At 34.4% G+C, this 15,638-nt stretch overlaps 2 protein-coding genes across 4 annotated transcripts; both read right to left on the bottom strand.

Moving 5' to 3' along the window:
* Nucleotides 1-1,224: 1,224 nt before the first annotated feature.
* Nucleotides 1,225-2,536, bottom strand: LOC104897042 (uncharacterized). Its single transcript, XM_010683870.4, has 2 exons — nucleotides 2,091-2,536; nucleotides 1,225-1,620 (listed from the first exon to the last, which is right to left on the bottom strand). Exons 1-2 carry the CDS (start codon nucleotides 2,422-2,424, stop codon nucleotides 1,604-1,606), a joined length of 351 nt encoding a protein of 116 aa, XP_010682172.1. The 5' UTR covers nucleotides 2,425-2,536; the 3' UTR covers nucleotides 1,225-1,603.
* Nucleotides 2,537-5,352: 2,816 nt separating this feature from the next.
* On the bottom strand, nucleotides 5,353-14,927 carry LOC104896897 (phosphatidylinositol-3-phosphatase SAC1). 3 transcript variants are annotated; one of them, XM_048643005.2, is made up of 16 exons: nucleotides 14,692-14,927; nucleotides 13,945-14,097; nucleotides 13,483-13,853; nucleotides 12,699-12,921; nucleotides 11,985-12,061; nucleotides 11,070-11,257; nucleotides 10,881-10,978; nucleotides 9,973-10,106; nucleotides 9,748-9,882; nucleotides 8,637-9,033; nucleotides 8,425-8,546; nucleotides 7,504-7,602; nucleotides 7,076-7,288; nucleotides 6,549-6,740; nucleotides 6,118-6,229; nucleotides 5,353-5,810 (listed from the first exon to the last, which is right to left on the bottom strand). In XM_048643005.2, the coding sequence occupies exons 2-16, from the start codon at nucleotides 14,086-14,088 to the stop codon at nucleotides 5,565-5,567; spliced, it is 2,751 nt and encodes a 916-aa protein (XP_048498962.1). In that variant the 5' UTR covers nucleotides 14,089-14,097; nucleotides 14,692-14,927; the 3' UTR covers nucleotides 5,353-5,564. The 3 variants fall into 3 exon arrangements, with proteins under 3 accessions (XP_048498962.1, XP_010682097.2, XP_010682007.2); XM_010683795.4 differs by having other exon boundaries at nucleotides 7,076-7,285; nucleotides 13,945-14,235; XM_010683705.4 differs by having other exon boundaries at nucleotides 13,945-14,235.
* Nucleotides 14,928-15,638: the final 711 nt, after the last annotated feature.

The raw sequence follows: 15,638 nt of genomic DNA on the forward strand, positions 1-15,638 counted from the left end.
ATTAAAATTAGACCGTCTCTTTTAATGATTTTTGTATTTTTAAATGTTACATTTTTCTTACATGGTTGTTTCTTCTTAATTGCTATATTTTCCTTATGTGGGGTACTTGGCCCGTCCAAAGTAATACTTTTATATTTGTTATTTTTTCTTTTTCCACACAAATATATTATTTTTTTCACCTTTTCTCACTATTTAACATTAAATGGGTCAAAAGGTACACTCAAAAAGTTTGAAAGTGACATTGTATAAATTATTGTGCATACAACAATATACTTAGCAACTAATAAAATAACGGAGGGAGTACCTAGCATAAATGTGGTATAGTAAAACTTAAGATTGTAATAACAAATCTAATTGTTATCTTGTAGAGTTACTTTACAAGTATAGTAATTTTAGGTTTTTGTAGTCAAACACGCAAAAAAAAGAGTTTAACTAGCTCATATATCTTTGAAAGTAAAAAAAGAAGAAGTTTAATATTTTCTAGTGGTACAATACAGTCAAACATAGACGATGATTAGTAGTCCCTCCGATCTTTATTAGTTTACCCGTATTTCTTTTTGGGATATTCCTTATTAGTTTATCCCCTTTTTTTTGTTTCTATTTTTGGAATGAGATCATTAACTTTTCATCATATATATATTCAACTTTAATATAAAATAATAATTTCTCTTTTTTTCTACGACTAAATATTATTTCTCCTAAAACTCTATGAAAAAAAAAGGTAACTAATAAAAACGGAGGGAATATTACATATTTACATTGTTTCATTCTTTCACTTCTTTGCTTGGTTTGAACGAACATAATCTATCCCACCGTATAATAATGAACTAACATAAATCATCGATATTATTCTTTTGATTTATGTTTTTTTTCTCGGCTACAATAGATGGATATCATTTATTAAAGTGGACAAAATATGCTTTTGGCAAGGCCCATTGCAAGCACATATCACATATGCCATTAACGCTTTGGGCTTTATTGGGTGACCCAATCTACATTAATCATGTCATATGATGACAATTAAAACCATAGATGTTTTGGCGTAGTGGTTAAGATTGTGGTGCTATTTACGATATATTATAGGTTCGAATCTCTCTCCCCTTTTTTATTGTACTGTCTTCATGGTTCATATGGATTAAAAAAAATATATCATGACAATTAAATTCTCATAAACTATGATCAAGAGTTTAATAGGTAATGCTAAAAAAAAAAGAGCTTAGTAGGTAAGTGTCAATATTACAAAATTCATATTCAAATATATAAGAAAATACAAACGACACACTGCCTCCATTCAAATTACAATGCCAACATAATCAATAACTAGCTTCATACAGAAGAAATATGAAATATCATAATTTTGTTTGCGTTAATTATGTAGTCAACATGAGCTAAGAAAATGACTACTTCATTCGTTTCGTTTTATATGCAACAAATGAATATTTTATATCTCGTATATAATATTCATTTATTGCATTTAAAATGAAACGGACATTTTATTCATCGTATCATTACATTTACCATCATACATGATAATAGTTTATAATAGCACTTTTCCTTCAAAGTTGACCGAGTTTAGTACGTGTTCCTCAAAATTCAGATATGCTCAAGGGGTAGTAATACCTGCAACATAGGAAAAAATATATATTTTTCAAATGTTGTATGCAGTTATATACTGTTGTAACTTGTAATTTCCTAGATGTATGCATAAACACAAAAGTGCAGTTCCTAAATATATGAATCAACTTCCATAAATAGTAGTATTTATGTTTAGAATTAATTTGTTATCGTAGTAATATATTCAACCTAATTAGCAAGGCGAAGACATAATTTTGTATTTACGGGGCCGAAACTGTATATATACACAACTAAATCTATTTATGGGACAGAAATTCTATATATATACAACTAAATCTTTAAATTATATACAGTTATAAGAAAGTTAGTTAAGCATAAATAAAAGTCGTAAAATTTCGACCGGGACTGCGGCCCTCCTAGGCCCCTCAAAAACTTCGCCCCGGCTAATTAGTAACATGATAATAACTGATAACAAGTAAATTCAAAGAGTTGATAAATAAGATAGTAAAACTTACTTCCACACTTGAAATGGCGAGGAACAGAACGACCACATCGTTGCACAACACTAATAGCATAATTAACATCAATCAAAGGTGCAATTTTTGGAGTAATTCTACTACAAACACACTCAACATGTGTAACTCTCAACCTTTGGCAACAAAAACCACTTGGTGGAACCCTAAAAACCACAGGTTTACATGCTCTTACTAATATTTGTCTTTCTTCATGGCACTGTGCTTGAGTTAATGCTCCAACTTTCTTAACATAATCACCACTTAATACAATTACTAATCCTAATAATACAATTAAACCCATTTTTGTAGATTCTCTCATCTTCATAACCTCCATTATTTTTAATTAATCTAGGAGATTTGATTAATTAAATAGAGTGAACAAACAATACTTTATATTCTAGTACTCTTAATTAGCTTGTTCGTTCTTGATGATCCTTTGGTGCTTTGAGGTTGGATTATTTATACAAGTTGTTGCCTTGTTTGTCCACGTAAAATGGCATAATCTACATTTATGTGTCATTTTCATTGTAACTTCCTCGAATTTGTAGCGTGGGTCTCTATTGTACTACACTTCATAATCAACTTATTTCTTTAATTTCTTAGTCGACTAAACTATTATTGCTGGTCACTTTTCCACCAAGTAAAGTAATAGTTTTATGTATTATAGGCCGTACCTGGTACCTCCCCTTTTCCGGAACATCTCGAGTAGATTGGATTTATAATAATTTATTGCGCACCTAAATCGACTTTATTATATACACAAAAACTGATTATATTAGAAAAAACCCAATTATATTATCATACGTAAACTGACTATATAAAAAAATAACTATATTATACAAAAGCTGACAAAAGTTTACCATGTGGTGATTATGTTAAGAAAGTAGTAATTAACAATAATCACACAAAAAAAAAAGCCTAATTACAAGATCTTAGAATTCAACTTTTGACCATTGAATATCTACTATATATATATATATATCCAATCTGAAATACTGTATATACTATTAATTTGCGTTCTTGACTTAGTAAACATACTTACTGATTTATACGAAATAATGTTTTTTTATATATAGTTTATGTTTTCGCATTTTAAAGTTTATTCCCACTTTTTGAAGTTTTCATACATGCATTGTTCTCTATAAATATAAGAAATCTCAAGTATTTTGTCATTAAATCAACGTACATACTTGCCTTAACAATGATTTTTTTTTTGAAAAAAACAAAAATCTATCTGATTAAACTAAAAAAAATATAAATAGTAAACACTAGTTAGATCGGAAATATTAAATTACAAGGTCATCTTATACAATACTACCTCTGTTTTTATCTAACATTTAATTATTTTAATATAATTACCAAAAAGACAAATGTTCCGTTTAGAAAAAACACAGAAAGTATTCCGTTTACTCATTCATCAAAAAGACAGATGTTGCATCTAGAACAAAATAGAGGAAGTATTTTGTTTGCATAAAGATGGGTCTCGCTAAGGCAACCTTCTAGAAGGCTTGCTTCCATAAAGATCATGTGAATAATTCCTTTCTTTTCCATTGTTGACACCAATGTTATCAGGATCGGATCCTACTTTGGATCATAGGGGTTGGTATGATCGAATCGGTGGGATCGGATCGTAGGATCGTACGATCCTACAATTCTCTAAAATAGAGATAATTATGCTAGAATATGGTGAGAAACTCATGTTAAAAATTTACACAAATTAATAATGACTTATTCATTAACAAATGGTAATATTTTTCAATACTATAAGATTAAAGTAGCATGCAACCAAAATCTAATAGGATAAATATTAATATGTGAAATTACTTTACGATTATTTTACGATAGGATCGCATCGTAGAATCGTATTAAGATCCTACCATGTGACTTTTTGTGGTTGTATATGATCGAAAAATCCTACAAAATTAAGATCCTACATAGAATTAGGATCGATTAGGTCCTTCCGGATTGTAGAATCATATGATCGTAAGATCCGAATCGGGATTTTAGTGGTTAACAGTAGCCAACTATGTAGTACGTTCACGATTCACATGATAATATTTTTCATGTCAAGCAACATTGTCATTCTTGGCCATATATCGTGGGATAATGATGTGATAAGTCCTATTCATTCCCTATGTTCGCAATTTCTACTCTTCTTTGAGACTTTTGAGACCAAAAGGACACAAATTCTGTTTTTAGTAAACCCAAGTAAACGATCATTCTAAGATTGATTTCGGAAAGATAGCTAATGACAAAACATGAGCTTCAGATTCAACGATAATAGCTCAAAATATCTCTACGCACTTGTATATATTGTTGATTGTATCAATGGGATAGTTGACTTACAACGTATGCTAAACTACGTTCGATGAAAAAATTGTCTATACAAAACTTCTTTTAAAATAGTGAAATGTACCAAACTCAATATAAGTTGTGTTTCTAATTTTCTACTTCTATTTCTAATGAGCAGATTGTTTAGGGAGATTCATGCTTCTTGGTTTAACAATCTTAGGGAATTTGGCATAGCGAAAACATTGAAAAACAATGAATTTCACAAACGACGAGCATAAAACATCGATTATATGAAAATTTATGAGAGTATAAGAACTTACAAATATTAGAGTTACGGATAAAATTACAACTATCACAATATTTAGATGGCAAAAGCTCAAGAAAGAAGATTTCTAGGTTACTAGTGGATTAAGCATATTGTGTATAGGAAAGTAATGAATGATGTCTGATTTGATTATTTGAATATCTCATGAGATGTCTAGGCAGTCTAGCTTGTTATTCAATTTTTTGCCGACATACAAGTTAGTCAATGTAGGAAGAGCTTTGGCATTAAGGAAATCAATTAGAATTCCCATCTAAAATGGCCAAAAAAAAGTTGGGCCATCTTTTATGTTAAAGAACTACTTATTGTTAAACAAAATAAGCTTAGAATAATGGAAGTAAAGATCGAAATGAAAGATACTCCCTCCATCTCTAAATAGAGTGTCCATTTTTTTGGACACAAGTATTAAAAAGAAATAATGTATATGACTTTAATTGTATTAAATCATAATTGGCACAATTTTTATGAATTGTTTATTAAGGAGAGAGGATGTGAACCATATGAGAAAGTGAATGACAGATATTATAAAAATTGAAAGCAAAATAATAGTATTTTAATTAATGGACCCGTATCAAATAAGAAAATGAAAAATCTATTTGGGACAAACATAAATGGAAAAATGAACATTCTATTTAGGGACAGAGGAAGTAGATTAGAAAAATCAACTCGGCTAATATGTTGGCCAATTTCATTTGAAATTACAATATTCCAACTCTGTTATTACATACAAGCATAATATCAATTAAAGGAGATAAAAACTTTCAAAAGCTAACCTAACACCCAAAAAAATGATATTTACAAGAAGTGAAATATGAATCAAAAAAACAGTCATCTGCAAAAAATGAAGCCCACTTCAATCTTCAAATTCTGTACAATTTTTCCTCTCCAATAATCCATCTTGTTAACTGGCTAGGGTCTCCAGCCAGAGATCTACACATAGCAGAAATGCCAAGATCAGCAGCAACTTGATCGTACTCCCTTAAAGCGGCTTCCATCTCAGCTTCAATGGCAGCATCATCGACATTCTCGATCTTGGTTCCATGCATGACATCAGCATAATGCTGCTCTCTCTCCAGATCATTTTCGAAGGGTTCCATGGCAGGACCCTGCAGAGACGAGAGTCATAATTGACAGGTATCCAGATAGTATATATTCCAGTATCATTTCAGCATATAACTAACATGGTTTTATCACATTTTCGTTTTAATCAACAACAGGTTAAGCTAAGCTCAAAGAGGAGGAAGGCTATTTGTCATCCTTATCCATCCATATCCGATTACGGAACCTTGCTAACCACACAATCTTTGGCGAACAAATATTTTTTCTGATAAAAAAAATTGATTGTGGAAGTTTACTAAAAGAGACATGCCTATGAGACAGAATGATAATTTCGAAGCCATAATTAAATAGTACCTCACAGAGCTGGGCGTAATGCTTGTATATTTCACTATTTTCATCAAGATCACCAAGCAAAGTTCCACCACACCATCCGTTGGCTTCATCCACCGATGACATAGCAAGATACCTATGAAAAGTGAAAAGCAAAAAAAGCCTTGCATTAAGCACACTAGTACAAGCAGCTGCTAAAGCCATTAATTTGCTCATCTTGCTCAAAGCACCATTAATTCTTCCATTTGACTATATTAGTGTAAATATATATACAGACCAAAGATGGTATGGGGACAGTGATGCTTCTACTTTAAAAATAATTCAGCTAACAAATGTCAAATTGTCAATTTATAACACCTATTCCTCAATCAAACTTCAGAAACTGATATAGCGTAGACACGCGCACATGCACGTTCACAATGACATGCATGCGTGCACACACGCAGATTACAAACCTTTTGAAGATATCCTCATCATTGCAATCATCAACTTCAGAAAGCCAATTGAGGTCAGAGAAACCATTAGACAAGCTGGCATCTTGTGAGGCATCATTTGTATCTGTGCCTGGGACCACCTTTGGGGAAGAACCAATTTGTTCGTCTTTCCTCAGGCCAAAAAGCCAGTTCGGGCTCTTGAGTTGTATCTCACTGCACGAGAAAGTATAAATTCACTTTGGGATTCAGACAAGTGTTAATTGTTCAAGATCATCAACTTTCATTTTATCAAAAGCGTATTCCACAGACTCAAAGTGCTCTTTCATCTTAGGGTAAAGTGGAATTGAGTTTTCCATTCACCAGAAGGAAAATTCATAAAACAAAACTTCTACAGCAAGTGCAAATACATTCTCATGACATGAACGTAATATTAAAGGATAAGGAGGCAGGTCATTTTAGAGAGCCGGCATGGGAGAGGGGGGGGGGGTTAGGAAGTAGAAATACTAAAATGTCTTGAACCAGCACTAACAAAATTGCAAAAAGCTTACATTGCATCAGGTGCCACTCCAGAAGTTCCTGCAATGCCTGCAATCCTTTGACCTGGTTCACAGCAGAGCCTCACATCTTTTATCATGCTGCACGTCCTCTCAATGAGTTTATCAAAAGAAGTCAATTTGATCCTTGAGAAGTCTTCTCTACAAGCAGGCACGGGTTCCAGGGAAGCTTTTACTCCAAAAGACATGGCATCAGTTGAAAGACTGCTGAAGTTGCAAAAAAAAAAAGCAGATCAAGATAACAACTACTAATTACTGAACTAACCCTTTTAACAATCAGCGCAATGTAAAGCATGCATTCACGAGCTAAAAAGCTATACATAATTCAACCACCAGTTGAAAAATCCAGTCTGGCAGCCTACTGGAGATATGGAGTATTTCTTAATGGCAAGGAGCGAATGGGTAAAAAGATGATATATTACCTAGCATCATCTCCAACTCCAACAACATGAAGATAATAATCAGAATCCAGCTCCCACAGAGCAGGTTTTCCTTCTTTCGGTCTGAAGTAACCCAAGAATCTGATAAATCACAAAGTAAAAGAAATAATAGATTATATTACAACCATTTGTGTTCACAGGATAAGGAAAGAGATGGAGGCCAATGAGGGATCTATTATGCTTATCTTGGCATTGCAAAATAATGCACTATTTAGATAAAAGCCTAAAACATTCATATGCTTTATCGTATGATTTTACATTCACATGCTGCCTTCCGCGTTAATCCTGTTTTCAGATAGCAGGAAGATGCTCACAAGCTTCCTAGTTTCTACCACAAAGTGCTATCCATCCCTTTCTGATGAGATGCAGAATGCAATATTCCTCCTTACCACTGGCCTATAATGATGGAAAACTTGGAAACATACAACATGCAACTTATTAAAGTTTTTTCTTCCTTATCATCTTAATATCACTTCTGCCTTTAATCACCCTTCCCCCACCCCCCCAAAAAAAAAAAAAATAGAAATGAGTTTGGTTAAGTTCAAATAGGTTTAGGTAAAATGAGTTCACAAGCCCTAAGACACCAATCTGCCAGACTGGCACACAGGGTAATGAAAATAGATATATCAGCGAAATTAGAGCAACTTCTGGATTCTTAGTTATTTCGGTGTTTATTCCTCTCCCCTCCTCCAGTTTCTCTCTATTAAATATATATTTTTTCTTCTGAGGTGGGCGATTGGTTGACGATGGTGTTCAAGATCGATTCATGCAGTTACTATTAACTAAGAATGACATCAAGCAGACATTCAGCTGCCACTACCAAGCCATCCATTTAAGCCAAGACTATCACACAAACAGTAAATAATAATTATAATAAGGCTAGCATTGAGAACGAGGGGTTACAAATTTATTGCATCCTGCTTTTCTCCATCGGTATAAGCATTGCTGTAATATCTCTTAATAGACTTGAGAAACTCCCGTGATTGAGTTGTAGCTTTCCATTTCCCCTGCTTATCTGGAAATACCTAATGTCATTAAATTTGGTTAAAACTAAAAGGGGGAAGATAAATTATGATTATAGTAAGACCAATAAACAGAGCAAAGAGACTGCATACAGTATTGTGAGCTGCGGAACCACCATATTGCTGTGCAAGAGCATCACCCATACTCCAGTACATGTCCATGAGCGCTGTAGCAATGCTACTATCAGGATCCACTTTAGGCTCAAAAGACATTCGCATTGCCTGAAGCTGACGACCCAATGCTTCTAAGCCATAAGCATATTGGGCTACATTTGTGCGGTCTAAACAGTCAATGCAGTTTGTCCGCAGAGCTCCATTCTGAAAACGTGGTTCATCACCGTTATGAAAGTATTTCCTGATATGCTTTCCAGCATCAGAGTCTCGCTCTCTATTTAAGGAAGAGCTAAGCTTAAGCAATTCGTTGTTGCTCGCACTTCTTGCAAGAGTTCCTGAATTTGCTCTAAGATCAATCAAAGAAGCATCCCTGGAGCTGATAACATATGACGCCACATAAGAAAGGGTAAATCCAAAATGTTAGGACTGATGTCAGGAATTTTAGAGATAGAAACCTAGTGAGATAGCTACTAGTTGTATGCTACTTTAAGCAGCTACTTGCTTCGGGTGTTTACCCTTGACAGTTCCACTCAATGACTCATTAAAGCCACCTTTACATAATCGTTCGACGTGCAGAAACAAAAATAATCATTGACCAACTCCTATTTAAACATATAACAAGGCCTGAATACCAAACCCTTCCACCAAAGCGTTGTTCTCCCCAACTTATTAAAATAAGTTTCAGTGAAAATAAATTAAGTTCAGCAAAAATAAGTTAAGTTCAGCAAAAAACAAGTTAAGTTCAGCAAAATAAGTTCCACAAATATAAGTTAAGTTCAGACAAATAAAATTCAGTTTAGCAATTACTACGTTAATTTCAGCAAAAATCGACTCTAAGTTTCAGCAAAAATGAGTGTAGTAAAAAGAAGTTAAGTTCGGCAAAATAAACCGAGAAAAACATAGCCTAACCACCAGGGTTTTAAGTAGGTTACTTCCAAACTACACAATCATCTAAATTCACTTTTGTTGGAAATTCATGTCAACATCTACATAAAAAAGGCCTTAAGAGATAACTACACATAGATAACAGCAAACAACTAAGCCTTACAACCACAAAATGGATTCACATATGCTGACGGATAGTCCGTACCTTACAGTGTTTGTTCTGCTTAACTGCATAGCTCTCTTTTTCACAACAGGTTGTTTTCCACTGTAATAAAACCCAGTCCTATTAAGTGCTTGACTTGCTACACCAGCTAGAACTCCCAACACATTGGCAGTCTTCCTGTTTGGCACGCAAGGAAATAAAGATTAAACCATCAGCTGGAATGACTTCTTTCACTTTTTTCTATCCTTCACAAACATAACATCTTACGTTTTTGCAAATTTATGGAAGTCCCAGTGAATAAAAGTAAGATGCTTTTCTTCAGAAAAAATCTCATTTAGATACGTAACTGCATTAGCAAACTCACGTCGAAGCATCATTTCTCTGGGCCTTTTCTCAACAGTCTGCATCATAAAACTTATATGAGCTCCAAGAAAAAATAAATTCCTGCTGAATTGCGAATATTTCAGAAAATATCTATAAGAAAGGCAGCTTAGAAAATCCTAGAAAATGAAAGCCAAATTGTATCTGACTTGAATGTACAAGCGATGAAGATGGAACTTCTCAATGCAAAACTAAAACGCCCTAAGAGTGTATGCTCTTCATGCGTGAACGAGATTGAGGGAGCCGAAGGAAGAAAATCATCAATACACCAATATTAGTAATATCGCAGGGTCTTCATGCAGGAGGGAGAAGGAAAGACCGTATTTTAGTCATGCGAAAGGAAGGAATCGCATGGTGGTGATGTATTGAAAGTGGTACGAGAGCACATGTCACTACTCTAATCAGATGTTCTTCCACTCTCCTCAGACTCGTTTTCCCCAGATTTTTTTTCACCACAATAGCTGTTCAGAGGTGGAGGTTACATACTGGTAACATGATAGTGGCACTATTTTCCATGGATTCTACATAATGACAATTGACAGCTTGGTAATGGACAAAAAGGTTTGGCATGGTCTGAAGAGGAGGGGAAGATAAAGAAGATGTGAATTAGAACTCTTTCCAGAACAGTTTATCAAATGTCTTTTGTATAACTATACATCTATACCCTAATACTCTAACTCAACCCTTTTCTTGACCCTCATTATCAGATTGCAAGAGGTATTACAAAATTGAAGTCTATTACTTTGGCTACTTATTGAAAATGAATAGGCAATTGTTTTCATACTAAAAGAAACCTTTATTAGATTAAGCACAATTATTGGGTTGCCATATCTCTCAACAAGATCTTCAAAATGCAGTCTGGTCGCCTCATAAGTAGGATCATATCTCTGCACTGACATCAAAAAGAGATGCGTTTGGCAGTGGTATCGGAAAAAAAAATCTCTACCAATATCTTTTACAAATCAGCATGACAAAAACTTTACAAATGATGTCTGGCTTTGGACTGAATCTTGAAGCCTCTTGAGACCAGAAAAGAGGAATTGAACCCCGCATCTGCACAACAGAACTCATTTTCCCCTTGCAAGATCCAGCATCTTCATCGAGCACAAGTTGCTCTGTTTCAACATCATTTGCTACCCTTCCTCTATCATTTACTCCCCTTTTTAAGTACCTTACCGAGAAAAAAGAACCAATAAAAAAAGATCAGGACATTCAGATGAATTCCATAGTCCCCTAGATCTTAGTGAGACGCATGAATATTACAATTAAAAAGGAAAGGAAAAGAAAAAGAACACCAGAACCCCTAAACAGAGGCAAAGCCATACAAGTAGTTAAACTTTATTAGCTCCTCCTCTAGCATTTTCGTATGACAAATTCAACAGTTCACCAAATGTATATCAAGAAACTTTTTGGGCCATTAATTCATTTTTATTCTAACAAAGGAGAAAAACAACATGTGTTATCCCTGTGAATCAAGAAGTAGCAACTAGAACCAGTTAAGCTCACATAGGCACATGCATTAGCCACCCCCTGCTGAATCAAAACCACATACACACACATGCCCGGCCAACTTCTGGCGCACCATTCCCACAGGTAAAACAGTATATAGAAGACATGTATGCCATAAATCAGTTACCATCATTGTAAGAGAAGCAAGCCCACATGGTTTTGCACACAACAGCATGCTAACGATATCGAACGGAACCGATAATATAGCACAATTACCCAAAAGACAAATACTCGGTTTTTCCACTCAATTACAGATCGCAAAAATCTCATAACCTGAAAGTTGATTCTTGCTGTAATTCATTCACTTGGACCACAATCGAGGATAGAGAAAAACCGGATAAAAGTGTACTTCATGGGAAAATTTTAGCCAAATTGCAACTAGAGCATACCTGGTTCCTGCAAAATGACGAGATCTTCTAGCCACCAGAGCAACACTAAAATCACGTCCAAAAATTGACATCCTCGTCTATCAAGAAACATTCATATTATAATCAGTTGTATATATACATATGTATCTGAACATGGATGAACTTTCAAAATCAGATATGAACTTCTGCAACATGGAAGCAGAAATAAATTCAAATACTATCCCAACCCCTCAAAATTTACAAGATCTTCATTATAGTACCCAGAAGCAGTTGGGACATACCCTTCACCTAAAGATACCTAATTGTAAGTTAAGGTATCTTGAAAAATTCAAGTATAAGCTGCTCTAATGTTTTAGGCTCGCATCCTAAAATTTATATACTTGTATGTATCTATTAATTCCACACCATGGTCACAAACGTCCCAAAGTTATATATTCCGAAAGCAGGAGTCACTCATCACTGTCATCAGTACTACATTAAAGGAGTCCATTCTTAGATCAAGTATGCTTGAAGTTTGAATCAAGCAGACAACTTCACAGCTGAACATCCAAAGACTGATGGAATAACCCAACCAACTACCAGATAATGTCTTTCACCCAAAAAAGAAAAAAAAAAAAAAAAAGCCACTACCAGATAATGATCCTCAACACTAGCCTCAGTATATAAGTTCCCAAAACATTAGCATTTTCTTTTAACCAATGTGGAGAAGATCCTGAAGGAAGTAAGAGTATGTACTTGCTTAAAATGCCCATGAACCAACGCAACAGTCCAGATATTATTTTTGCATCTGGTACGAACAGCTTCAGTAAGGTATGAATTCCACACAAATCTGCTGTCATAATGAATTCCAACTGGATCCCTGGACTGCACATTCTTTTGCAAGCTTTGCATTATAGGATACGTATAGCTGTAAAAGAAATCCTTTGTCAAGTCGACACTAGATAGAAGCTTCTTGTACCTGCAATCAGACAGCCACAGAGTTGATATTAAAGCTTTATAACACAGCAGTTCTATGAGTGGCACAAATGAGAGATAGAGGAACAGGCAGCAAGATAGACCCTTCCCAGCACCCCAAAAGAAAAGCTGCAACTACAAACAGGATCCATGTTCAATGAAACCTTAAATAATTAGAACCTAGAGATTAATAGCGCACAGTGAGCAAGTAAATTGTGTACTGCTTTGATCCATTATGTGCCAATGTTGGTGGCAAAACTACCATATGTGTGTGTCTGTGTGTATACACACACACACACACACACACACACACAATATATATATGGGATGGAGAAAATTTTGGAACAGGCAACTGCAAAACAAATGTGAAGTTCACATTTGAACACTGCCAAATTAAGGAAAGTACTAAATTCAAATTGAGACAAAGGGAATTTTATTAGAAACATGGATTCAATCATTCATATGCCGCACATCAAAAGAAACAACCTCCTTAATTGGATACAAAAGCACACGTCTAAGAAACAATGAGACAGTAAACTGAAACAGGCCTGGGCACTGAGTTTACCTCAACTCGGTCTTAAAGTATGCAACATCACTCTGAACAGATGCATGAGGGATCGTGATCATCTGGCTTTCATCAATAGCATAAATAGCATGCCCACATATAGACCCAATTTGCCGGCGCTTAGTGACCAAAATCAAATAATAGGACTCCAAAAACTTAATACAACCTGCTATGCCATACACCTTGGCGACAAAGTTTAAGCCTCCGGTAGCACGATTCCCCTCAGCAATTCGCTGCAGCAAGCTCTTCACCTCCTGTGGTGAATACACCACTGGATCTTCACTAATGTTCAACTCTGATGGCTCACATCGATCGATTTTTAATACTCGGAAGAATCTCTTATTACGATCACTCCCCATTAGATAGAACCTCTGCAAAATTCATCTTGTAAAATGTTTATCAACCGAAGGTCGCATTAGGGTTTAAGTGAATTGAAGAAGGCAGAAATTGCAGTATTAGTACCGCTCGAGTTTCATACAGCTTGAATTTCTCAAGCAAGTAAGAGTTTGGATCGGCCTCAGAATCATCCGATGAATGAACTTTATTGTTAGACTGAGAAGAAGCTGTGGGATTTGGAATCGAATTGTTCTCCGGCTTAGCTGCCATTTGTGAGTACTGAAATTTGCTCTAATATCAGCTAAACTAAAAAAGAGAGCATGAGAAGTATTTGATCACAGCGCAGCTCTTGTGGCTCCACTACCCCTTAAATTTTCTTTCCAAATGACATCAAATTGTCATAAATATATGAAATCCCTGAACAAAAATTTGTAAAAACTATCAAATTTCACATGCAATTGAACGATCTGTGAGCCTACTTCGAAGAAAATCAAAATTCCAAATTAGGAACATGTGCATAACCAAAACCAGATTACAAAATTACACCACAATTGAATTTCACGTCTTCAAGATAATCTATAAGACATCTAAATGGTGTTCGTAACTTAAATAACCTAATTTGCGATTTCCGCATCAAAGACGAAGATTTAAAAACCCTAATTTACAAAAGTACTCGAATTTAACCAGCAATTTCTCAATCGACAGCCAAAATTCTTCGAAATCATCAATTATTGAAAAATTGAAGTAAAAGAACATGCAAATAAGCATACTGAACAAGATGAATCAGCAAATTATAGCAAAAAAAACTACAATAAAATTGGATATTCAGCTAATTAGTCTTCAGGAACAGAAATTTATATAAAAAAATCTGACCTTTCAAGAGATCGTCGTTACAGAGAGAGAAATCGAGAAATTAAAAAACTTCGAATTGCAGATGTATGGAGTGAAGTAAGAAAAGTCAAAATCGATTGTGAAAACGGATTAGTAGGTGGGTTTACGGTGGTTGTTTGTATCATAAATTAACCTGAAAATGTTGTAGTAGATAATCTCATCGAGTCATAGTAGATATTTTCTCTTTATTTTGAAGGAAAGGGAAAAACAGATGACACACTCTCCTCTTCGCACCAAATAGTAACTACTCCCTCCGTCTCAATTTAGGTTATATTTAATTGACCTGAAATTTTCTGATTTGATCTGATTACAAGATCTTATTTTTGAAAGAAAATATAATCATGTGGAGTCTTGTTTGATTCGTCTGAGTACTTTATTAATATTCAATTATTATAATTTTTACTAATATGTAATGAAAGATATTTAATAATATACTGATTTTTAAATAGATCTGAACTTATTTTTTCTGATCTGAATTTATTTTTTCTGATCTAATCTGATTAGATCTGAAATAAGCAAAAAATAAGATGAACTGAACATAGCCTTAGTTGCTACATTTGCTTTTTCACATTTTACGAGATGCAACTTCAAACACCAATATCTTGAGTTATATATATGAAAAAATTATAAAAATTATATATTTGGAAAATACAAATTGGGTCGAATCAAACAAGTTCCAACATAACTATTTTTTTCTTATGTATATGGAGTAAAAGATAGTCAAAATTATGACATGAATAGTGCCTTGCGCCTATAGTCAAAATGTAGCAAATAAATTGGGACGGAGGGAGTAGTTATTTTGGCAAGACTATTATCTTTTTTGGTTAGGATCTATTTGAGAGTTGAAGTGATCATAGTTTGGGCCGGGTTGGGCTTTGGAAAAAAAAAAAGACATTTCGAGCCAAAGTCTCATGATCTGGTCAAACTAA

Source organism: Beta vulgaris, chromosome 1, assembly GCF_026745355.1.
Source record: "Beta vulgaris subsp. vulgaris cultivar EL10 chromosome 1, EL10.2, whole genome shotgun sequence".
In the NCBI taxonomy this organism is placed as follows: domain Eukaryota; kingdom Viridiplantae; phylum Streptophyta; class Magnoliopsida; order Caryophyllales; family Amaranthaceae; genus Beta; species Beta vulgaris.

Bases quoted from the DNA above. Each gene is read 5' to 3' on its own strand.
- LOC104896897 (XM_048643005.2), bottom strand. From the start codon at position 14,088: ATGGCAGCTAAGCCGGAGAACAATTCGATTCCAAATCCCACAGCTTCT. The intron at 12,062-12,698 runs GTACATACTCTT...GTTTCTTGATAG, and splicing joins TTCATGGGCATTTTAAGCAA to ACGAGGATGTCAATTTTTGG. The intron at 9,034-9,747 runs GTACGGACTATC...ATATGTTATCAG, and splicing joins AGCAGAACAAACACTGTAAG to CTCCAGGGATGCTTCTTTGA.
- LOC104897042 (XM_010683870.4), bottom strand. From the start codon at position 2,424: ATGGAGGTTATGAAGATGAGAGAATCTACAAAAATGGGTTTAATTGTA.